Source organism: Cynoglossus semilaevis, chromosome 3 (genome assembly GCF_000523025.1).
Source record: "Cynoglossus semilaevis isolate Cse_v1.0 chromosome 3, Cse_v1.0, whole genome shotgun sequence".
Classification (NCBI taxonomy): Eukaryota; Metazoa; Chordata; class Actinopteri; order Pleuronectiformes; family Cynoglossidae; genus Cynoglossus; species Cynoglossus semilaevis.
The window spans coordinates 7,222,521-7,248,288 of record NC_024309.1 but is presented as its reverse complement, the minus strand read 5'-3'; the positions used below and the strand labels follow the sequence as shown (position 1 = coordinate 7,248,288).

Sequence of the window (25,768 nt, the reverse complement as noted above, 5' to 3'; positions counted from 1 at the left end):
CATCTCCTTGCTGAACATGACATGTGGGAAAGGCAACACTCATTCAACTGAAAATAGTTTTGTTCAGTGCAGTCGCGCATGATCTGAAGAAAACAATGAAGTCGCCATGTAGAAAAAAAGAAAGTTCTTCCAAAATAAATGCTGCCGTATTTTTGATCAAATACAACAGATAAATATTGTAATACTTTAGCAGGTTTGAATATGTACCTTCAACCTCATGGGGATTTTACAGTACGTTGTATATAAGTGTTCCGGTTGGCCAGTAGGGGCCGTTACTGCGAAAGTAAATAATCTTTTAACCTTCATTCTGTTGGGCATATTCATTTGAAATGTTGCCAGATTATCGTTGAATGAAGTAAATTAGTAAAAATCAATTACCTTTTTCACTGTGTCCCACTGCGATTCTGTAACAAATGACCTATGGACCAGTACCAGTACGGTCCACTGACCTGGGGTTGAGGACCCCTGTTGTACATGACAGTCGGTGAATCAGTAACAGGGTCGGAGTGCAGTTCTTTCACCCAATTACTACAGAAAAGAGATGAGGGGAAAAGTTAATTCATTAACTTAGTATACATTTACTATAAACACACCCTGTTACATAATGACAAAAATATTCCAATACTGGAAACATATACAGTATTATACAACCCTATACAATACTTCTTATTGACATGATTTTGGCAACCACAATTCATTTATGCAATCACAGCATCATAGCATGGATGAATGCTTGTCAGATTTACGTAACAGCGTCAAACTTCCACGTATATATACGTGTAACATAAATATGAAGTACACCAACTATATTTCGAAATATAAACAGTATCTAGAAATCAAATGACTCAGTGGATCACTGCACTGCTGTCATGTGTGTGTACTGACGCTGTGACGCGCTGCTGGCAAAACCCAGGAATGCTGTGTAGTTATGATCCTTACACCAGTTAAAGGAGGTGAATCTGGAGAAAGGGCACTCCATCCAACGGAAAATACGCGGTAGTGGCAACCAGCTTCCTGAAGGGACAGATGTTTCTGGAAGAGTGATGACCTGGAGAGGCTTTGGAGAGGACACAGGACATATGGAAAGAGCTAGAACCACTGAGCTAATATTACATTAGTTAGTTTATAATAATAAAATAAATGATCAGTGAGAATGACTTGTTGTTTTTTTGTGACAAAAAAAAATGATGTGCGTAATTTAAAGTAACTAAGTAACTTTTACTAATGTTAATTATTTTATTTATTTTTATTATTATTATTTATTATATTTATTATTTTTATAGATTTTTAGATGGGTATTTTTACTTTTTCCACTTCTACTACAAAGTACTTTTTCCACTTCTACCACAAAGTAAAATCGTATTACAATCCGACATCTTCTTTATCCAAATACTGAGATAAAGGTAAAATTCAATAATTAAAAATAAAACATTTTAAAAGCTGGTGTTCTGTGCTACACTGCAGCACAGTGCGACATCCGAGTATAACCACGGAAACGTGCACAACAAACAAAAATATTACTACACATGTACACAGACAGTTCAAAATAGAGGTAAACCACAAATGACACGTTCACAAATACAAACCTTTAATTAATTTTTTCAAATTTAGCTTCTTACTGTAAAGGCCAATGTTATTGTTTCTGTTGCTGTACCTGTTTTTTAAACATCCAACCGACCAACCTCTGGATTTAGCCTTCTTCGCACGCACCAAACGATATCCCCCTCTGTGTTCACGTAAAAACACGGGCAGGAGGAAGCAACGGTTTCCTGCTGTCTACAAATAGCAGTGGGTGAACTTTTGAGTCACACCGAGGCTAAGTGAGTTTCATCTGACCTTGTGTAGTTTGTCTGCCAGGGCGGAGATGACCCTTACTCCACAAATGGAAGTCAGTGCCTTCAAAGAGGTTGTCCAGGACAGGTGAAAGCTGAAAGTTACAAATATATATATATATAAATATATGTTTAAGACGATCTAACATTGTCTCATTACTGCGAAATGTACTTCAATGAAACACGATTTTTATTGTGACACAATTTACACATATATATGTATTTATATATATTATTTTATATTTACATATGTACATATGTGTGTATGTATGTATGTATATATATATACTATACTGACTGTGTACATTTACAGACATAAACAGACAATGTCAAATTGCCATATATATTTGATTTATATATGTTTATATGTGTGTATATGTATGTATATACTTTATAAATATATAAAAATATATGTGTGTGTATATATATATGACAATATGACATTGTCTGTTGTTAAGGTGAAAAGCATTTCAGCACTGTGACACAAATGACGTCTCTCACATATAAGACACCAGTGACAAAATAATATGGTGCAGGTGAAAGTAGTCACATGACCATTGTCGGCTTTGGTCAAAATCTATAGTGTTGATGCTAAGGACACCATTTTGGTAATACACCTCTGTACATATGTGCTGAGCTTGGCTTATTCCTTTGGACTTCTACTGTGTCTGTGGCCTGATGTCTGTCTTTCAGCAACACAAGACAATAGGCTGTACATTCACAGGAAACAGAAGACAGTCGAGACACAAAACTCCAAGAGGAGACATCCTTCCTTCCTCTGTGACATTTCTTCCAATTCCAGTGTGTGTGAGAGAAAGACAAAGCTAGTGTGTGTGTGTGTCTTTTAGCCTTTGCGTTTCCCTGCCACAGCACAGGCAGGCAGACAGACAGACAAACTGAATACAACTTGGCATGTGTTCATGTCTCAATGCAGACACAGCACAGGACGGGCATTGTTGTCTCATAGTTGCCCTCATTTTGTTCCCGTGCGGTGTCCTTCCTGGAGATAAAAACTGTCTCCTTCATTATTAATTCACTACAGCGGACATAATTTGACAGCTGGTGAACAACAAAACCTTTGAGGTTTCATTTTGTCCTTCATTCAAAAATGTACTTATTTTAAATAACTCAATCCAGTTAATTTACTCTGAAAATACACAAATAAATATATTATTTTTCTTTGTATAATCTCAATGTAGCTATATTTGTAGGCATGGATTGTGTGCAGATTAAATATACCGTAATTTCCGGACTATTTAGACAGAAAGACTTTATTTTACTTTTAATTAAATAAATGTTCTTTAGGGTAATTACACTTAAGCTCTTACCTTAGTTGGAATGCACGGGGGAGACTTAATTATCTGCTCAAGAGCTAAAGCTAACATTAGCCCCGGGGCTAATTCTCTTCACTTTGTGCTTGTCCGCAGCAGAGGTAAACAGAAACAGGGAAGTTGGGGACTGTATTGTCAGCCACACCGAGCACAACAGTACAAAAACAGTGTTTTACCTGTATAACTAACTCACGCTACACCATGACAGGGTTCAAACTGCTCTCAACTTTCGGCTACCGTTCTCTTTCGCGCGCGCCCCACGCACATACGCACACAGCCATTCACAGACAGACATACGCGATATACGCTAGCATAGCACAGTAGCCTAGCAGAAAAAAAATCGCTCGCTGTATGAACTACGTTAGCCCGTAAAAATCCATAAAATAGCCGCATCATTGTTTAAGCCGCAGAGTTGAAAGCGTGTGAAAACAGTAGCAGCTTAAATTATTAGAAAGTTTCACTGTGTTAAGAAAAAAATTATATACCAACTCGAATAATATAACAGTAATTATGTGTGATTACAAATAACTTTTTCCCCACCTGCTGGCAGTAAATGATTTGTTTTTGTATTATTGCCTGATGAATAAAAGACAGAACGTTCCCTAAAATGCAGGAGTTGGAGAACTGTTTGTCCAAGTCTGATTCATTAACTCGTAAAAAATACTGACAGCTGTTTATCCATTCTGTCTCACTGCCTTATGTCACCCAACAGACCGGTTTCAACTCGTTGCTTCAATCCAGATGTGATCAAATTTTGAACAAATCAATCCCAGCATAAAGAAAGATACCTCTTACCTTTTTATTAAACATTAAAAGTGCAAGTTTTTTTTTACACCTTTAGGTTTCAAAGACCGGTTTCAACTCACTGCTTCGATCCAGATGTGATCAAATTTTGAACAAATCAATCCCAGCATAAAGAAAGATACATCTTACTATTTTATTAAAAATTAAAAGTGCAAGGTTCTTTTTACACCTTTAGATTTCAAAGGCCGTGACAAGTTTTTTCAAAATTCTATAAGGGGCCTTAATTTTGAGGCTGAATATCTTCTTTTTTTTTAAATTCAGTGCTAAGTGTGAACTTCAAAATGTCACCTTGGTGTAGAATTTTTCCTCTTGGGCCAGATTGGATGGTTTTGTGGGCCGGATTCTGCCCACGGACCACCAGTTTGAGAAAATCATTTTCACAGATTGAGAACGAGTTGTCATCTAAGGATATTTAATTTAATATACTCTTTAAAATGCCCTGTTAAATCAGTAGTGCTCAAAGTGAGGGGCGGGCTCCCCTTTAGGGACGCCAGGGGTGTGCAGCTGGTAAAATTATTTAATTTTTTATATATTTTTTTAAATTGTACCACAGTAGGGAAAAACACTTATTAGCGGAATATCTGTTTTTGGAGTTACATCTAAAAAAGTTTTAAAGCAATAGCTTTACACGTGTCAATGGCGGGGTTCAACCGTCGTCATATTTACAAATGGTGCGGGGAAAAAAACATCGCGTTAAATCAAAGCCACAAGAGTCACGGTGTGGTTAACACGGTGTTCAAGGCCAATACTTTGCTCGAGTACTCCCTGCATTGTACTCGTATCGTAACAACCTTTGAATGTCAGCGGCTCCGCCCTGTTGCAAGACCTGCAGATGCAGACAGCCAGTCTTCACGCTGGCTGTGATTCTGGCACAGGTCGAGGTGACAATGACGTAATATGTTTTCTTGGCCTCTCGTGCACATCATAGGCGTGTGTTTATACCTGTTCGGGCCTGATCCCAGCACTGATTAATGGATAGGCCACAGTTTCTGTCGGTGGAACGTCTCTTAGAAGGAATGCTGTCAGAGTTTCGGCAACCTGCGGGATCTTTTCCACCTCCCGTCCTTGTCCTGCAGGAACAGACGCAGGCATTTGTGTTTCGTCTAACGCAACATATTTCCTCAACTGATTGTGCAATAGATAGACTCAGTGAAGTCAAGAATCTGGTTGGAAAAGGTCTGAGCAAGTCGTGACTAATCTTAAAAGGAAAGAGATGTTGGATGAAGGCGCTCCACCTCCGTCTCATTGTTTCCACTGGCCTGTCTATGCATGAATGAAGTTGTTAACATTTGGAGGTTAAGAGAAAAATGAAAAATAAAAAGGTTAAACGTGTCAGATTATTTCTTTGGCCAAGCCACCTCAAAACGGGCCATTAAAGACAACTGAGCTAAAACAGGACGACGTTGCACAAAGGCGGCGCGATTATGTGGCTCAACACAGCAGCAGATGGGGAATTCCTCCAGTTATATAACTTTGCAAACATTTTTTTTTTTCTTTCTCAGGACTCATGGGAACTGATGAAGGAACGTGGATCTGTGGATGTCTTCTCTGCTCCGTTGGCCTATTTCTGTATTTCTCCATGGGAGCGTGTGTCCACATCTATTCACAGGCTGGACCGTACGTAGCTTATTATTCCAATCATGTCATAAATATTTTCTTTGCCAGTACGGTCATGTATAGATGCACACATGTCACAGTATAGACCAGACGTGGACAAACTTTTTGACTCGCGGGCCACAAAAGTGTCATAAAATGCTTTTTATCACTTTCTATCATTTTTCCACGCCATCTATTGGGGGAATGTGAGTATTGCAGGGAAAAAGACAGAAGTGTATTGATAATATAAATACATTATATGATCTGTGTATTATTGATAATATAAATAAATTATATGATCTGTGAAAGTTTGGTGGGCCGGAATAAAAAGATGAATGGGCCTCATTATCTACATATATGATATACATATATCATATATATATATATATATATATATATATCATGTGGCCTACACTATAATACATAAATAATATAAACTGAGACTTTTATCAGTAATTATCAGTAATCCCACCATTTATGACTCTATTTATATTCCATTAGACAAAAATGTGATTTTTATTTAATTCTTTTTTGTTCGTTCCACCGCCAAGGACTATAGACTATAGCCGCTGAAAAAGGAATTTTCATCATAACAGGTGCTGTGTATGGTCAGGGTTTATGGCAGGTCTGGTAGTGAAGTGTATTTTAACTGCATCAGGTCACATGACCTCATACGACGAAAAGGCATCCGAGCTAATTAGAAAAAGGAAACTAATAAAAACAAATAGTTGCTGTTTCTGTTTAAAAGTTGCTATGCTTTGGGCCCTGTTTGAAAAAAAAAAAAAATCTTTTTTTTTCAAAAATAAATCAATAAAATAAAGGATTTGCTACTTTTGTATAAATACTCGTAGCGTTAGGCTCACAGTAGGTTGTTGCAGTTGGGCAACAGACCAGGAGATTCACCGTAGGTGGAGTTCTGAAAACAACAGTTGTTGGCGTTAAAATTCCTTGGATCAATGGTGGGATTCCTGCAGAAGGCACGGCTTGGTTGGAAAAGTGGCCTGAAGGCAGAAATGTCCTGCCTGTTCCTAGTCAAGTCATGAATCACCATTTACCGACATGAGGCCAGGGACCACACATAAAAACATCATTGTAATTTTTAATCTTATCGCAGTCTTTAAGGTCTGTATTTTAGTTCTGTTTTATTCAAATGTTGATTGTGTCGAGGACTTTGATTGGAGGTTCACGAATGACCAGAGAACTGGGGCTCTAGTTGCGGGCTGGATTCGGCCCGCAGGCCACCTGTTGATTCTCACTGCCATGAGATATATATTTTCACATTTAACAGCTTTAAGGTGATTTCTGAAATGTATCATCTATATCATAAACTGTACATGACTATCTAACCCAGGGGTGTCAAACATGCAGCCCATGGGCCAAAACCGGCCCACTTGGGGTTTCAATCTGGCCCACTTTATTAAGTTTGAAAATAATAAAAAAAATACACAATCACCTCATATTCAGGAAATGTTTTATAAAATTATATTTCATTAAATATGAAGATTTATCTTATGTACTTTTTGCATGAAAACAAATGGAAAAAGATGGGCTGTTTGTAATATGTATATGTATAGTGTAAATCAAACACACACACAGAGACAGTATTGAAGGTTGCCATAATATTTTGATAAATTACAAAAAAAAAAGTTTTTTTTCACTTTCCATGTACCTGTTTTTTTTTTTTTTTTACATTGACCTTTTAACATTCCGTCAACCTTAGCATGAAAAACAGATACGATTTAAATAAATCCTGCATTGGCTTATTACAACGAACCTTTGTGATTTAAGTTACCAATTGAAGAAGCTCTTTTAAAACAAGAATAAAAAAACGAAAACTTTGGCTATTGAAAAAGAAAAAAGATCGAAAATGTCGCTTTTTTTTTTTTTGGACACTTTCAAAATCAGTTCGACAACGACTGTACAACGTCCGCAACTGGTACAACGACTACTTTAGCAAAAGCCAGTAGCGGTGTTCATTATGCTACAAGATAATTCTTTAAGTGTTTTATACAAACATAAACATAAAAAATATGATGCCATTCAGGTAACAGCTTAACACTTTCTCGAAGTTCGAGGGAGCAAATCGATGTAAGTGCGCCAGACTTCTTTTCTGCGACGTAGTTTAAAACAAAACTACATTTTGGCGTTTGAACACGTGTGGTATTTATAATGAAAATGTAAGATCTTTATACAAAATATTCCCCCAAAAAAGAAGTAATTGCACAGTGTAAAAAAAAAAAAATATATATATATATATATAAATATTCCAAAGGTTGCCACAATGTGCTGGTGAATTTTGTGTGTACGGGAAAAAAAAAAATCAGTTTCACATGTACATTTAAGTGCGTCTTTTTTTTTTCAGCACGTGTGCAAATCGTCCATGTCGTGTTATTCTGGCAACGTACGAGACACACTTCGCATTTCAACGCCGTTCACACAAAATGGGCTTCTCGGTTTTCCACCTCCAGGAGTCGCCTGGACCGTAGTCTCTGGTAGACGGGTTTGGCCTTGATCTGGTCCAGGTCCTCCGGGCTGGAGCTCGGCGACAGAGACATGGGCTCCTGTGCGCCTTCGTGGTCTTCCTCGGCGGGCTCATCCACAGATACTTCTATCTCGATACCCAACTCCTCCGCTTCGTCGTCCTCTTCCTCTTCATCATCTTCCTCCTCCTCCTCGGCACTGTTAGTCGACGCGGAGTTGGGCAACGCTTTGGCTTTACTCCTCGAAGGTGGCTTGTAGAATGTTCCCGGAGGGGGCTGCAGCGTCCTGGGGGCCCTGAAGGCTGTGGAAACGGTGCCGTACTTGGTGACGTTGTCATCCCTCCTTAAAGTTCTGCTGGGTCGCACCGCAACAGTGTAAGGTCTGTTGGGGTAGATGGTTCTGATGGTGCCGCTCGAAGTTTCGTGAGACAGAGCCGACGGCACTGACGTCGATAAGATCGCCGCGTCCCCGGCTGTGCCGTCCGCGGGTGACGTCGCCAACGATTTCGCAGTCCTGGAGGCAACGCTGAGTTTGTACTGTTTGTCCCAAGTCCTGCGTAACGTCTGCGTGTCGATGAACGTTCTCCGATTATGGGAAGCCGCGCGCACTTTTGCGCTTTCACCTTCGTCCACTTCCTCGATGGACTCGGTAAAAGCGCCCCCTTTCTGGAGCCCTTGGTGAGTGATGTTGCGGTTGTTGTTCTCTTCGACCTTGCCGATGCCGAGTATCCGCTCGGCCGGCAGGCTCACTGGCCGGGAGGAGAGTTTGTTGCGATGGTGACGAAGCTGGACCTTGGCGACGGTGATGTGCTGCGATCGACACAGCCCTCTCTCCGCGGTCACGGGGCCATCTGGGACACTCGATGACAGGATCCCATTCATCAACTCTGAACCCATTTCATCAACTGGAAAAAAAATGAGGATCCCATTCATCAACTCTGAACCCACTTCATCAACTGCAAAAAAAAAATTAAAAAAAGAAGATAAGATTTGACCATAAAATCGTCTGGTTATTATTAAATCCTACGTAGAATACAAGGGATTCCTGCGTTAAAACAACAATCGGAACTCGTTGCGGAGCGAGCGGAATGGATGATTACATCGTCACTCGGTCGGTGATGTACGCGGAGGACATCTTTGTTTTCAATGGCTGGTTATATACATACATCGGATTGCGCTAGATTTACTTATTTTGATTTGCGTCGTTTGTTGGGCACTTTTTGCCCTTCATTACGGCTCCCAGGCGTAAGTCAGACTTTTCTGATGTTTTCACGTCCTAAATTATGATGTTACCACTGCATTAGCGTAGGTGAGCGACGTAGGTACAGTACGTATGTAAGTTCCGCTGCATCGTAACGGAACGAAACTCCGACATAAGGTTTGTAACAATACTGACCTGCTTCAAAATCACTTCCACGAAGAACTGGAGGAGTTTCCTCGACCTCCGCCAGTAAGTGGGAAGAAGGAATGACAGACGAGTGCCTCTTATACACCTTGGAGGTTTGCTGTAATGGGAGTGAGCAAATGAACAATCAAACTCTGCGTGATTTTTTTTTTTAATTTTCATTTTCTTTTTACTTCCATCGATTTTCTCCAAACCTCAAATCCTATTACCTCTTTGATGTCTCCCAGCGACTTGGAGTGCCTGCTCAGCAGCTGCTCCTTCTCCTGATAGGTGAACCGTGTCTCATGCCTGATGTGGATATCGCCCTCGGTGGGTGAGGTGCAGCTGAGGGGACTGAGCGGGGTGTCGAAGACCATCTCGTAGTGTCTGATCAGGAGTTCCACGATCAGAGCCTGGTAGGGATAATCCACCAGGGAAGAGAGAGAAACTTCGGCATCCGCGTGCCTCGGCTTGATCAGCGTGGGCCCAAATATAATCCCCAGGTTGCTGGCCGTCATTTTGTTCTCTTCGGACTTTTCTGTCACCCTGGAGAGAAGACGAGAAGAAGTCAGATTGTAACCGGGGCTGACCAGACATGGGAAACCTTAACATAAAAAAAAAAACCTACCGATGCAGATGTTCTATTAGGAATTGCAGCGTCTTGTAATGAGTTGGCGGCAGCTTCTTCAGCAGGTCCTTCATCTTGAGGAGGACCCGGTTCATCTCGATGCTGTTCTGGGCCGGGGGCACCGGGGTCGGGCTGAGTCGCAGCGCCTCCAGTTCCTCCACGATTACACTCTGGGTTTCCTTGGCCAAACCGATGAGTTCGTTGTAGAAGCGGAACTGGATGAGCGGCTCCGGGAGCTGCCGAGGGAAATCGAGACATGAGGAAGGATTACAACGTAGACTGGGAGTTTTTTTTTTTTTTTTACAATACAAAGTCGTGCGGTAGAAGCCTACCTGTCGCAGGTAGAGTTTGAGCACATTGCTGATGTCGTGGGGGTAAAGGTCGGACAGCTCCACCAGGTCCTTCCCGTTCTCAAACGCCTGACACAACTTTTCCACCCGGGACTTGGCGCCATTCACGCGGTAGATCCCCTTCAGGGCACAGGGACAAAATAGGACGATCAAGACATGACAAAATGAGACGAAGAAAAGTTCCTTGAAGTCACGTGACCGACGGTACCTTCATGCTCAGGGCTCTGTTCTGGGAGGGAAAGGAAAGAAGGGGAAGGGTTAACAACTAGGCGGGGGGTTTTTTTTTTTTTTTTTACAATACAAAGTCGTGCGGTAGAAGCCTACCTGTCGCAGGTAGAGTTTGAGCACATTGCTGATGTCGTGGGGGTAAAGGTCGGACAGCTCCACCAGGTCCTTCCCGTTCTCAAACGCCTGACACAGCTTCTCCACCCGGGACTTGGCGCCATTCACGCGGTAGATCCCCTTCAGGGCACAGGGACAAAATAGGACGATCAAGACATGACAAAATGAGACGAAGAAAAGTTCCTTGAAGTCACGTGACCGACGGTACCTTCATGCTCAGGGCTCTGTTCTCGATTTCCGACGTGCACTTTCGAATGATGAAGGGGACGCCGTCCTGGCTGTTTTTTGCCGCCTGCGTGAAGTCGATGCCGAAAAGATGAAGCCTCCCCTGCAGCTTCTTGTGACCGCACTGGATGGCCAACGTTTCCAAGCACTTCTTGTGGCAGGCCAGGGAACACTGAACACAAACAGAGAGCGATCTTAGAAACAACAGAAATGTGAAATAAAAGATGCCTCGAATGAGTATGAACAAATATGGGAATAGTACTTTTGGAACGTCCACAAATTCTTATCTAGTCTACATTTTGGTTCATGCAGTGTTTTTGTTATTCTCTCGTCAGGTCAAATGACCTAATATAGAAAGGAATCGCATCTAAAAACACACAGCAACGCGAAGCGCTCGAAGGTCCAGTTTCAGTTTTCTGAGACCAGTTTCTCGGACCTTAAACGCACCGTGGATGATAAATTCAAAAATTTCTGGCCCAACAAGAAACCAAAGTTACCTCCTCGCATTCAGCACCTTGGAACACCACCAGCCCGTCGCACTCTCGACACTTAGAGGGCGCCCTCAGCTTCCTCAGCCGGTGGGTCTGAGCAGCCCTGGACATCTGGGTGTTTCTAAAGGGCCCCGGAGAACTGGCCGTCTCTATGACGTCATTCAAGCCTGCGTAGAGAAGAAAGAAAGAGAGGCATTACATTTTTTAAAAAAAAATCAAATAATGAAGATTGAGGTTGATTTAAAAAGGGGACCTACAGTGATCAGATGGGGAGGTGGGCTCTCTCTCATCTAGGTCATCAGCGGAGGACATGGTACCAGTGGATGGCGTTCTGGGTAGTCTCCTCTTGAAGTCTCCTGAACAGTAAAACAGCACCAAAAAGTGAGTCCACATCTTCGTACTGCAGCTACCTCCGCGGACAACCGCGCCGTCTCGTGCTTTTATTCACATTTACACAGAACCTTTTGGGTATTTTAATACTAGCTGCCTATTGGTTGACAACCGGACCGACTGTCCTCAACCAATAGCGGTGCATCCCTCGGTGATTTACACGTCTATTGACTGATCAATGATTTTGCAATGGATCCTAGTTCGACACTGCAGTTGCCTTTGTAACGCGTCAATCAGGACGAGCATTCACACAGAGATTAAGACGTCGTTCACGCCCGGGGGGGGGAGGGAACACCCGTGGGCAGTACTGAATTTAACTTGTAACTTCCTCAAACCAAGAACAGTCTCCGAAAGGAAGGTGTTTTTAGAATTACAAAAGGTAATGCTAAACACTAAAATATTTAGACTTAAATGATACACAAAACTTCAGAAACCAACATCATGACAAGGAGTGAAAACCCAAATGTTGGTTCAACTTGGGGGGCAGGGTCCTCTTAAGGGGCATGGAGTTATTGCAGATGGGTAGGGGGAAGGTGGATCGCATGTATCGACCTCAAGGCAAGGGTGCCAAATGCAGCCCACGTAGCCGTTTTGTGTGGCCAGCCAGTGCCTAAAAAGCATTTAGTAAATTCCATGCAGCTTTCTTAACTTAAGGAATTAAAAGGGTTTTTTAAAAGTTTTTTTTATTATTACACAGCAATAAACAATATTTGTAGCTTGAATATAATAATAATCAATTGCAGAGACATGTATTCGTCTGTTATGGAGGAGCTACATCTATACCAGACTCTATTCTGTTTGTATCAAAGTCTGAATGACTTATTTTTGACTTAAATATTGCCAGATTATCGTCAAAAAAAGAAAGTAAATGGAACTTTTTTTTCAATGACCTCTGGACTGGTACTGGTCCGCGAACCGGGGGTTGAGGACCCCTGATCTATACAGTGTTCCGTTTAAAACCGGCCCTTCAACAGGAACTGTACTGCTGATGTGGCCCCCGGTGAAAATGAGTTTGACACCCCTGGCTGTCGAGTTTTGAAGCTACACGCTACCCAAACTTTTCACGTTCAGGTACCATCAGGAAACTTGAGAATGGAACCACTACAGAAGTTTGTGTTGCATAGTTCAGGCCATGTTTTTTTTTTTTCATTCTAATCTAATCTAATCTACTCAATTACAGTCGGATAACGTTCGACAAAGAAGAGAGAGGCTGGTGCTTCGAGAACACATGCCAACGAATGTTGGATGAACATCAAGTTCATACTGTAAAATATGCACACCCAACAGGTATTAGGGACATTGTTGAGTAATCGCTCTGGGGTTGACGACCGGTACAGCCCTCGTAACATGAGGAGGAAACAAGTTCTACCTTTCAGCATGCCAGCGTTTACGCGGACCGATTCGCGCATACGTTAAACTGATGGATACTTATCATTTCGGCGACTTGCAGGTGCATTGTGGGTTGATGATATAATCAAATATTGTATTGACATATTAAGACAAAGAGGCTTCAATGAGCTGAGTTGCAGAGGTTGTTCAAAACGCACGCGTAGTAATCGCTGCGGCCTACCTGGACTAGCTGTGGGAGAGTCCATGGATCGGGACTCGCTGCTTCCTCCGGCGCTTTCGGAATCGCTGCACATCCCTCCACTTTGGCTGGCTGTGGCCCAGGGGCGAAAAGAAGCTTGGACTCGACCTTGGAGGTCTGCGCTGCCGTTGCAGCGTCGCTCTGAACTCCTGCTGTGATGAGCATTGGTGGGACTGTCCACGTCGTCCACACCCAGGAAGTCGGAGGCCGCGGACACCTGCGACCCGTTGCTGTTGCAGCCGCTCAGCGCCCGCTTTGTGAACGGCAACCTGCGGACACAAAATGGTGGATCCATCATTACGATTGGGAAATGAAATGAAATTTTAATTTAGACTTCAATCTTTAGTGTTTCACACCGTTCCGTTTGAAAAATAACAGTTATTAGCAATCATTTGCTAATGTAGCTAATACTACATCTTTAATTTCATTTCCTGGATGATTTCGGTATTATGAGCTCAGGGTATTATGAGCAGTTCGTCAGATAGTAATGATGATTAATTGGCTCAGAGTTAACGACCGCGGTTGTAAACAATGCTAATGCATTGTTATTAAAATTGTCCCGTATCATCTGGTTCTATATCGTATATAGGTCAGTGCTCTAAATTTAACCCTTTGAAGTGTGTGTGTGTGTGTTTGTGTGTTTCATTTCCTCTCTTCCCCGCTGAACTCTTTTGATCAGAGGGATCAGAGGTGGGGGAGAAAACCGGGTGAGGACAAAGAAGTGTGTGTGTGTGAGAGACCACAAATCTGTGTCAACAAAACTCTTCAAAGGAGAAAACATACAATCAAAATATTCCACTAAGAGAACGGCACAAAAATATATATGTAACAACGTTTTTTTTGTTAATCTTTTGGTGATTAAAAAAAAGAAAAAAATTTTTCTGGGAAACTCATGACAGAGGGAGGTTCAGTAAAAACCGAGGCTAAGCCCACTCCCCACTCCCCGCCCCCCACAGGTCCTCTCTCCCGTGACTGCGGTCATTTCCGCAGGAAGCCCCCGACTAGCCCAATTGTTTTACCGTTTCCAAAACAAGGTCACTCCCACCTCTGCGCTGAGGTCCGCTGAGTTTACAACCGCTTTGTTTACAGTCGAGTGCCGTCTCTCCTGCCTCGGAAAAGAGGAGCGGCGGTTTAACATCCCAGAACTTTGCAATACAAATTAAACAAATGAGCTACAAGATGATGTCATAAAACCAGGCTGTTAGTGATTCCTCCTCAGGGAGGAGGGAGGGTGTTATCTAGCTGTGATAAAAATCTGACAACGTAAACAAACCCCACACCGTCAGACTCATCTCAAAGCGGATTCTCTGATCGGATCGGATTTGATTGACAGGAAGTGACCAACGCAGTTACAGCGGACGGTAACGGCGACAACCACATCTTTCCGGTGCCTCACCCTATGCCTTGTGAAACGGGTGAATCAAACGAGAGGGAGTCCAGAGAAGGCACGTCGGCGGGCAGACTGCGGACGAAGTCGATGTAGCGCTGGCCAGGCTCGTACAACTTGGCGTTTTCACACAGACTCTGGTGGTTGACGGGGAGAGAGACGACCTGCGCCTGTTGGAGCTGGAACCAATTGACCGTCACCTAGAGAAGCAAAAAGGAATTTTATTTATACATGCTTTATTATTGATTATTGATTTTTTTTTGTCACCACTTTGTCTCAACGTACTGCCTTGAGGGTGAGGTCACACTGAGAAACCATCTCGCGGAGCTGAGTGATGATCACGCTCTTGGTTTTGGCCAGTTCCACCCTTTTTACTCCAACATCGACCTGACACGCCTTGCAGTGCTCCCTGGCCTCTTCCGCCTGTCAAAAAAACCAAAAAACTTTCTTTTAATTCCGTGCAGTTTTACTTCCTAAGGAGTTTGATGAATGCTAATGCTAATTTAGCTTCAATCGCTGCTGTTTAAAAACTGAAAAAAGACACGACTTTCTATGGAATTCAAGCAAAAAAAAAAAAAAAAAACTAATTTGCCGTACCTTCTGCAGGGCCTCCTCCCCCAGTCTGCGCCTCTTTTCCAGCTGCTTCGCTGCCGCTGCTCCTCCTCCGCCTCCGATCTGCTCCTCCTCCAAACGGCTGGTCGAAACCTTGGCTTTCTCGTGCTCCTCTTGCCGCTGGACCTGCAGCAGCCGAGCCTTCCTCAGTGCACTGTCGGCTTCATTCTATTGATGCAACAACAACAATTACGCACAACACATTAAGGGCCGGGAAATAAATCAAGCGGGGACAGAACGGGACTGACTGTTTCCGATTGGCTTGGAGTAGCCTTTTAACAAAACTGACTGTTAGCATTAGTTGAGTCATCTTTACAGTATTGGTCTATGAGTAGTACCAATGTCACTCACCTACGCTAACACAGAGCTAACATCGTATCCAAGGACAAATAAAAACATCAGGAGTCTGACTTACGCCTGGGAGTCATACCGAAGGGCAAAAAGTTCCCGAAAATAACAACATAAACGAGTGAATGTACTGTACCATCCACTGTACGGCGTGCAATCAGCGAATGTAAACGAAGACGCCTTCCGCGTATAGCACCACCTAGCCGTATATACAACCTAATTCATAATTTTATACAAAACATTTTTTTTTTTAATATACAACCTAATTCATAATTTTATACTAAACTTTTTTTCTAATTTTACCCGTTAAACTGAGGGCGGCTAAAATCGCATATTATTATCGTGAAACTCAACCCACCATCTTCTTTTGCTCCCTCTGCCACTGATCCTTGACCTCTTTCCGCAGTTTGTCCAACTCATTCTTCCGGGCCAGGAGAGGCTGCACAACAGACGGAAAAACAGACAGTAAGTTCCAATTCAAATTTAAAACAACATTCATAAATAAAGACGAAGTGTTCTCTCTGGAGTACCTGCATAAATTTGTAGCTCTGGAGTATGTTTGCAGTTTGTAGTACCAACTGGCTGTACTCAGTGTCGTTCCTGAAAGCAGTCATGTAGATCTCTCGGAAAGGCATGAATTCCTTTATAATAAAAAGAGGGAAAAAAAAGTTGTCGTACCGATTCTGAAATGGCAGTAAATTTGAATCGAGCTAACGTGCACTCACCTGCTGACTCGCGAGCGTCTTGGCGGACTCGGCCATTTTGGCGTAGCTCTTTGCACATTCGATATCTAAACACAAGTCCGACCACATTTTATTGACACGGTGGCTTCACATCATCTTCATAATTACAGCCTTTTACCTTTAAATTGCAATTTAGCCGTGAGCAAATATTTACACCGCGTCGAAGTGTTGAAACGTTCCAAAATACACACAACCGACCAAAAAGGGCTTGACGTGTGACTTCTTACGGTATCAACCTCCCAGCGATCAAAGAGCTCGACAAAGTGTGTCGAGAAATGGAGTGGACAGGTAAACAACAGCTGTTTGCCCGATGATAAATGCCCTGCACAGCCAAACTCAAGGCTCTGTGTGTGTCACCGAGTGACTAAGTATAATTACACAGTGTACTGAACAAAAGCTCTCACAGTGCACATTCAACCTCGAGTGCGGATAAGACGTCAGTTGTTTCAAGTTGATTTTAGGTTACTGATAAAAAACAAAAAACAAACAAAAAAAACCCACAAAAAAAACTTCAAGTTGATTTTAGGTTACTGATAAAACACAAAAAACAAACAAAAAACCCACAAAAAAAACTCAATTTTTCTTCAGCGATATACAAGACAGTTTAAAAACTGTGTAAAATACTTTGTAAAGTACAAAAAAAAGAAAAATACAATTAATGGAATTTTATCTATTTAAAAGAAAAAAATAATTGATTCCACTGTTTCCCAAAGACTGGGTCGCGACCCTCAGGTGGGTCACAACATTTTTTTTTTGGGGTCGTCTCGCATCATGTTTCCCAGGAGTTTACAAATAACGTCTATCGACTCAGAAAAAAAATGCAATGCACAAATTCTGCCACAGGAGGCGCCATTAAGCGCCGCGCTGCGTCCACCTCGGCGCCGACTTACCCATATTGAGACGCTTTTCCACCCATGCCAGCAGCTCTTTGGTGTACTTGGACCAGGCCTTGGCGTAAAGCAGCGCAGACTCCACGCCGTTGTCCTGCCGCTGCAAAGTGCTGTCCACCTCTTCAACCCGAAGTGGCGGAGAAGGCCCTATGAAAAACACGGCAGATTAAATATCGTTACCATCGGTTGACTGACTGTAGTACCAGCGGTTAGCATTGCTACAATAACAGACAATAACTGATAAACGTGTAAATCAGTAGGGGTGTCCGATAATATCGGCCGACTGATATTAGTAAATGTAAGAATCGTTATCGGTTTTCCCTCTAATAACGAAAACCCGATAACGCAATGCCTGGTTTTGCTTTTTGCTTATGCTGGAATTGCGTTTCGGGCCCTAAGCGTTTACCTGAATGTGGGGGGAAAAATGGCTGCATATATCGGTATCGGTTGATATCGGAATCGGAAATTAAGTGTTTGAACAGTATCGGCTACCGAATATTAGCAAAAAGCTAACATCTGAGATCCCTATAAATCAGCGTATATAATGTGGTAGCTCCGTATGGGTTTCTTCTTGTAACACAGACAAGGCCATAAACCAGAATGACGAAGCAGAACCACAAGACAAGATTTTTTTCCCCCCCTCCTCCTAACAAATTAGAGGGATAAGTTCCCCTCACAGAACTCTTTGCACAGAGCAGCGCCAGAGTACAGTAGCTGTGTGTCACACTGATCCGTCTTACCCGGCGGATCATCTTTCTCAGGACCAGATCCTTCAGATTCCACCGAGAGGTTCTCGAACGACTGTCGAAGTGAACAGATAAAAAAAAAAAAGAATAAGAATAAGAATAAAAATTCAAATACAAATCGAAAAGAAAGGAACTGATTCAGAATGCAGCACATCCTGGACACGTTCTTAAAATGTGCCTTATCAGAACGCCGACTTCCTCCACCGGCCCGCGTACAAAACCAGGCACAGGAAAAAGGAAAACAACAAGACCTCGAAATAAATCATTGTTTACAAAAATCGGCAGTAGCACTGCAGGAACGAACTGGAAAACCTTGTGTTTTTTTTTTTTTTTTTTTTAATTTTACACTACACAAAGGCAGGTCACCTTAACCTTGAACTCCTTGAGGTTATCACAAAGGCACAATTTTTAGAACATTTTAGAGCCAAAAAGAGTAGGATATCGCACGGAATGAAATGTAAAATATTCTGCTTTTCTTACCCTGCTTCTTTTAGTCAGGGACAGCCCCAACAATGATCCATTCTCTACATCTCCCATAAGGAAGTCAGAAACTCTGTAGAGGGAAAAAAAAAAGAAAAAAAGAAATACCAGCCAACAGGCTCAGTTAAGACAGGCTGGGAGTTATGAATTGGATTAAACATGGATGGATGGGTGTACTTTATTGATCCCAGGCTAGGAAATTAATAATAATAATAATAGATAATAAACAATAAAGAGTAATAATAAAGATAATAAATAATAAAGTACATTATTATCTTTATTTTTAGCATGGGTTTACAACATGAAAAGTCAAACGTTTAAAAACATTTTTTTTTTACATATCTAAATACTATTATGATGACATCACCACTTTTTTTTTTTTTTTTACTTATCTAAATACTAACATGATGACATCATCGGGATTACTGTCATAAAAATGTATAACTGCCGTTCTCCTCGTTCTTCTATTTACCAGTAATTGGAATCATCACCGACTGCGGTTTTATGACTCTTCTATCAGCTCGGGCTGTGATTATGATTTCTGAAGTCACTGATGTGGCAGTAAAAGCCTGTCAATCAGGGTCGCACTTCAACACCGAGAACCAAAGCCTTGAAGTCACGGCACTGAACTGGTACTCACACATTGCCAAAGGTGAATGCCAATGTGTCGATGGCACCGTAGATGTCCCGGAAAAGCTCCTGTTTGTTCTCGTCGTTTACTTCCTTGAAATTCACCTCTGTGGAGTAGCCAGAGAGAGAGAGAGAGAGAGAGAGAAAACAAAGAGGAGCAAAGATTTAGGGGCAAGCATAAACCCCGCGCACTAAACACATCCTGCGATTGAGGCGCCGATCCAGCGGCGTGATTCATCATCCTGCGCATGACGTCAAGTGCGGAGTCAAAGAAAGACTGAGTCTGAGTCATGGTTTCTTCCCTAAATCACGCCGGAGAGCGAAAAGAGTTTGTTCCTATCTGAAAAGCGCAGGCACTCGCCAGGTTCCAAAAACAACTGTATACATTGAATCAGCGTAGATAAGCAGAAGGGGCCGCCATGGGGGGGGGAGGAGGGTATGTATTTGGCTGTAATCTGGAAAAGCAGTGGTTTCCTGTTGTAGGTCTCAACACGGTGATGACAGAGTGGAAGAAACGCCGCTGTAAGTACAGCTCTAATCAGCCTTTACCGTAAACTTCCTGACGTTACGGAGCTCCCTTGGCAATAACGGGAGGCGGTCGTCAACTTGTCCTTTGAACAAGCTACCTTGACATAAATCAAAAGCCTATCACCAGTGATGTCACATAAGAGTGAAGATAACACACACGTACCAGCAGTAAAGGAATATTGATCGGCTTGTTTAGTAGCTATATGACATTGATAAAAAAAAATCAAAACAAAAACAAACGTTGCATTTAAACATTTGAAATACTCACCCAAAAGCACGCTTCTCGATCCTTTTAATGGTTCGGAATCACGTACACTTCAGACTAACCAAGTCATTCACTTCCTGTCCGAACTAAATCTCCCCCAAAAAGGGTTAGTCCTTTTCAGAGATAATAATTAAAACCCATCCCAGAAATCGGTCCTGCTTTCGAACAAAGACGTCTTTAACCACAGCACGCAGGAAACGGTTGGAAAAATAAAAAAATAAAAAAATGTTGTTTTAAAAAAGTCAAAGCTCAATCCAATGCACGACGTTCTCCGCAGCCTTGAACGGCTACTGTATCCACCACAACTGTCTTGTGCCTCCGTATCTACACTCCCGTCCAGTCCAGTCCAGGCCCTAGGCCCCCCCCCCCCCCCCCAACAGGACATCCTGAAACTTGCTGGAACACAATGCCAGTACTTGGTCAGGCCCCAAGCAGCAGTCCAAACATGGAAGTTACATCACTGGAAAGAAATGGTATTGTTTCAAAGAAACTGGTCAGCTGCGACGCTCGCTGCAGAGTCCAGGTCGACGAGGAACTTCTGTTCTTTTACCGAGGAGGTACGAAGACACGTAAATGGACATGAAGCCTCGCCCGATAGAGAAACGTTGTACATACCATTATTGGGACTCGGTGTCCCAATAATGGTAATATAACACAAACCATGTCGTTTCGTTTTTTTGTTAAAAAAAAAAAACCTGCATAAAATATAACAAAGTAAAAACAATAAAAACAATTTGAGCAGTGCGAGGTTAAAAAAAAAAAAAACTGCATAAAATATAACAAAGTAAAATAAATAAAAAAAATTTGAGCAGTGCGAGGTCCCAAAACTTCAGATAAGTATTGTACAAAAAAGAAAATTGTCACTTGCTCAAAATGAGCAATTCTGGCCCCCTTGTGGCAGAAAAGCAATACTGCACGCTTTCCTGCACAGTATTAAAATATTTATGTCAATTTTACTATAAAATATTACTATAATATTTGTATAAAAAATGAACTTTTACTGTATACTGTTCTTTAGAAAGTCAAAAACAGATTCACTTAATGCTTGATGTCACTTTCCTAAGCTGCGCAGACCCCCTCGGTGGCCCCTCCCTCCAATTCAAATAGAGACAAAGTGTACTCCAGGGATTTTTTTTCGTGAGCTTGCCAAGTTAAGAATTGACCCGTCTGTCAGATCATAATCTCCAACAATAAGAGGGTGAGGAAAACTCCTCCGTGTCCTCCCATCTGGATTGGCTGAAAAACCGCAGAAAGACAGTGTCTCCCCGCTGCCAAAACCCACTCTGTGTACTCGGTTTAAATGGCATCATAATGTAAGCTGGACACTTGAGTGAAGCCTTAAGAGCCGCAGTACTCTTGTGAAAACAGCGATGTGGGAATAATAGTAAAACCTTCAAGACTGAAAGGGGGGGGGGAGAAGGGGAGGGGAGTGCAGAAGCAGAAACAGAAAGCAGACCAAAGAAGGAACGGAGTTTGTAATGCGGGAAAGCAGTTCAGTTAGGAAGAGCTGGTCTTCCCTCCTCACCTTTGACCGAGGCAATGACTGTTCCAGCTGTACTGAGGATGTCCACCGAGTTCAGGCTCTGGTGTTTGTTGATGATGGCCTTCAGGACTCGCAGCAGCTTCCCGAGGCGCTCGTGGACCACATGGTGCAGGCAGTCCTGGTGCTCTGGAAAGTGACAGGAATTTTATAATGTCGTCTGAAGTACAGCAAGCCGGAGTGTGGCTGGATCGTCAAGTTAATGAATACATCCCCAGGGACAATGAAGCGGTGTTTTTCAACCTGGGGGTCGCGACCCCACATTTGGGTCGCCTAGAATTCAAGTGGTCGTCTGAAGTGTCTAGAAATGTATTTTAAAAAATAACAATATTTAATATTTATATATATAAATGTATTTATTTATATATATATATTTATTTATATTTTAAAAATATATAAATAAAAAAAAATCTGGGGTGGGACGGCTACTAAAATGTCGCCAGAAATTTGTGATGCCAAAATAAGGTCACAAGGTCGCTTTTTTTTTTCTTCTTTTTTTACAAACCAATACACGTTATAGGATTGCTGGATCAGCACATACTTCTGACACTGATGTAACCCTACATTTAAAAGAATGCAAGATAGCAATTTTACTACAATTACCCCCCCCAACCCATAAAACATAAGGAACTTTTCAACAAGAGTCAACAAAAACACAGAGATGAGTCCAGATCAGATCACATGTTGAAATTGTCCGATTCAATCGTGAAGGAACGACTCAGACAGTAGCTACTATGGCTATCATTAAGCCCATAATGACTGTCATACAGTATATGTAATTCAGCACTATTTCTCAGTGTGTGAACGTTACGTAAGCGAGGTCATCCCTTTACAGTCCGATGGCATGACTTCCGCTATAAAATGTCACCAATCGAGCTCAAAGATCTCATTGACAGCTACTACATCATCCATTAGCCTTGTTAACATATGACCCATAATACAACATATAGGTGTAGGTCTGTTATGACACATATGTAGTATGTAAAAAAAAAAAAGACTTTTCTAAAATGATGTCCCGATGACCTGATCACTCCACTCCTACAACGGGCTGTTTTTTTTGAAATCCCTGCTTGAAACGAATAGTGCAACCTCACAGGCAACAGGATTACTACAGGACATTCCAGCTTTGTTGGCTGAAAGGGTGACCATGGCAGCAATGTCAGAGCCCAGCCATCTATTCACAGCAGCTATAGTCAACACTGTAACCACTAATGGTAAGCTCAGGCAGGCCGGAGCATACTGCGGATTTAAAAAAAAAAAAAAGATATTATAATAGCAGTGTAGCGCATAAACAAAAACAACCCATCTCTTGTTTCCTGCAAATTGGGCGAGTCTAGCCGAACAAATACAACAGGGCAACAGCGAGTAATTAATCTTTGCAAGAGGACAAAATGCACCAGGTACTAATACTAATTTAATAATGTGCTTCTGGCAAGGTCAGAGTCGACGTCAGGAACGCAGCTCGGAAATGTGAATAATAATTATGTAATTAAGAACAGAACACATCAGACTAATTCATCCAGTTCCAGTTTCCACCGTGCGATTACACAAATGCAGGGCAGACATTTATGAGCATTTAGTTTGCAGTCAATGTCACACGTGTACGATCTAACAAAAAAAAATCTTTTCAGATCTCGTTTCCAGATTGCAGTAAAGGAACAACAAGCTCATCAGACGAGTATAAAAACAGGTTGTCAAGGCCTGTTTTTTTTTTTTTTTTTTTTTTGCTGACCATCACCCGTTGATAAGCCCTTTATAGACGAGGGGATCAGGAAGACTTTAGCTGACATTTTTTTTTTCTTTTACCAGTCAGCCCTCTTTTTTTTCGAGAGGGACAAACTGATAATTCTAGTTTTGTGTGTGGGTGCCATTATAATCCTAACCTGGAAATCAAGCCAATGACAGCAGGTGACGTGTTTCACAGACAAACGAGGCACAGACAGCAACGCTCCAACAAAACAGAAGGACGGAAATATGAAGAAAAACACATTTAAAAAGGTAATAGTGTACGCAGCCGTGTATTAGAACGTAACTGTCAAACTGAGCCGAGGGGGAACACACACTGGGCTCCTGGTATGTTGACATCAACAACGGTTGGCGTAGCACCAATGGAAATCTAGGTCAGGCGCAACAACGTGCATGTGAAAACCAAACACATTTTGTGAACAAAAAGTCACACCTTTGTGACCCATTTTTTAAAATGTTAAAAATACACACAAATAATCTACTTTCAAAATACTCTCCTGCCAAAATGCGCAACTGCTTGCCCAAGGTTACTCCACGGGGCCTATCTGGAGAGTCCTATGCATCGCTGTGAAACCCACTTTTCCAAAGTACCCAGAGGTAAAAAAAAAAAAAAAAAATCCCAAGGAACTACGAGTGTAAGCCAATTACAGACAGCAACTCAGTATACTTTTCTACACGCATAGTACGCAAGTATTTTAAATAGTTAAAAATGACTTGTCACACAGACAAGGGCCCCTTATTTCTCACTGTGGGACCCTAGCCCAGAGGTTTGATAAAGGTCAAAGTGGACAACCAGTAGCTTCACCCCTTAAGCCTTTAATTGGCCCTGGTCTGTTTGGATCCCATATACAGTATGGGCATTATGTGGCCCGTATCTTCCCCACATGGCCCATTGCTCTCCCAATTCACCGACTGAGCAACTGAGTCCTAAAGGCGTCAGGCCCGGGGGTTCAATAAAGACGAGCTTCAACCACGAAGGGCCACAAGACAGAGGGTCTTCACTCTTGGCGGTGGCCGTGCGGCCCATTGGTAAATTCTAAATGGGCGCTAATTAGCCAGACATTATTGTTGCGTCCACCCGCCCAGCGGGAGACAGGATAATGTACAGGGACTGATTATTTAACCCCCTCAACGGCCATTCAATAAAGGAGACAAAGGGAAAACAGAGTTCCCACAAGTCCAACCTGGTTGGAGAATCACCGATGATATTTCAGCTTCTGGTGAAGCTGTTGAAAAAAACAAGGACAAGGAAGTCACTGGGAAGGCACTTTTGTCATTCCATGGAGGGCCACACAGTTTTTGAAGAGTTGTTTGACTGGCCGGGAACTCACCGTTGTCCTTGGGGCCACTAGCAAACAGAGGGATGGTCGACTCAGGGGCCTGCCACATGAAGCATTTATGGAACAATAAATCACAGCGGCAGCTTTTCACTTTTCACGGGAAAGGGACCGGAGTAGGAGAGTGCGTGTGTGTGTGTGTGTGTCTTTGTCCATGTGAGATGGCTGGAGGTGGGAGGATTGTAAGGACTGATGGGGAGGAGGAAAAAGGGGGCGGGGGGGGGTGTGTGTGTGTGTGTGATTGGGTGTACAGACAGAGATTGTTCTCTCTGGGTGTTAGCTTTCGCTGCAGGAAGTGCACGTTCGGGTCAGGGGGAGATCTGAGCGCGCTCAGTCTGTCCACATCTGTTCAAATACCAGAGACCCTCCAAGTCACACAGGAAACGTGTGCACGTACGTGCGTGTAGATGCCACATAAGCCATTCTTTGTCAAAGCAATTTCTTTATCATAAAAAAGATTTGACCTTTGACCTGCGTTGACCAGGTTCCCACAGTAAATACCAGGAGGGAAACTGGTCGTGTACCTGCTGTAAACAGGTCAGTCTTTCTGAGGCTCCCCCTACTGGCTAAATACTGTTCAGAGTTAGAGGGAAAAATAAGGACTTTTCTAGGAAGTATTCATTTTTTATAAATATATTTTTATTTTATTTGTACTGTGAGTTCTTTCTAATATTTATTTTTCTAATAGAAATGGATTGTTTCCAAGAACATATATGTACATATATTTACACACATATACAGGTTATATCTGTATATAAAAACATATACTTTAAAACATTAGAATATGCTGGGGTTGGGAGGGGGGTCAAAAGGTCACGACAGAAGAAGCTGGTTGTCCTGAGTCTGGAAGGAAAAGAAATAAATTATAAAAACCAAAAGTTTGTCTTTAAAACTGTGTTTTTGAAGTTGAGTCCCAGCTGTGACTGACAGACGTCAACACACTCTGGACGCCCACCGTGCTGCTTTTCCCCCTAGGACAGTGAAGGCATCACTGTCTTATTAAACGGCAACTTCTGACATTCCACTCAAAATAAACAGTCCTTCAGCAGCAGCCGAAAAAACGGGAGAGGGAGGG

The 25,768-nt window shown here is 42.3% G+C and overlaps 2 protein-coding genes across 7 annotated transcripts in view; one reads left to right on the top strand and one right to left on the bottom strand.

The window, feature by feature from the left end:
- mkxa (mohawk homeobox a) overlaps positions 1-25,768 on the top strand; it is a 1,121,182-nt gene that overhangs the window by 776,764 nt on the left and 318,650 nt on the right. The gene's annotated exons all lie outside the window — the stretch shown is intronic.
- arhgap29a (Rho GTPase activating protein 29a) overlaps positions 7,236-25,768 on the bottom strand; it is a 31,815-nt gene continuing 13,282 nt past the window's right edge. For 2 of the 5 annotated variants that reach the window (XM_025054721.1, XM_025054722.1), the window contains exons 3-22: positions 21,596-21,739; positions 19,288-19,384; positions 18,648-18,720; positions 18,162-18,222; positions 17,422-17,568; positions 16,514-16,578; positions 16,319-16,429; positions 16,147-16,227; positions 15,426-15,608; positions 15,114-15,251; positions 14,838-15,028; positions 13,424-13,710; positions 11,721-11,819; positions 11,470-11,630; positions 10,956-11,144; positions 10,388-10,525; positions 10,056-10,291; positions 9,658-9,973; positions 9,440-9,548; positions 7,236-8,948 (exon numbers count right to left, since the gene is read on the bottom strand). In XM_025054721.1, the coding sequence (XP_024910489.1) occupies positions 7,996-8,948; positions 9,440-9,548; positions 9,658-9,973; positions 10,056-10,291; positions 10,388-10,525; positions 10,956-11,144; positions 11,470-11,630; positions 11,721-11,819; positions 13,424-13,710; positions 14,838-15,028; positions 15,114-15,251; positions 15,426-15,608; positions 16,147-16,227; positions 16,319-16,429; positions 16,514-16,578; positions 17,422-17,568; positions 18,162-18,222; positions 18,648-18,720; positions 19,288-19,384; positions 21,596-21,739 (3,779 nt within the window). In that variant the 3' untranslated portion in view covers positions 7,236-7,995. Of the gene's footprint in view, positions 8,949-9,439; positions 9,549-9,657; positions 9,974-10,055; positions 10,292-10,387; positions 10,526-10,729; positions 10,868-10,955; positions 11,145-11,469; positions 11,631-11,720; positions 11,820-13,423; positions 13,711-14,837; positions 15,029-15,113; positions 15,252-15,425; positions 15,609-16,146; positions 16,228-16,318; positions 16,430-16,513; positions 16,579-17,421; positions 17,569-18,161; positions 18,223-18,647; positions 18,721-19,287; positions 19,385-20,073; positions 20,416-21,595; positions 21,740-23,643; positions 23,888-25,768 lie in introns of those variants that run through there. The other 3 variants (XM_025054723.1, XM_008307714.3, XM_025054725.1) reach the window with 3 other exon arrangements.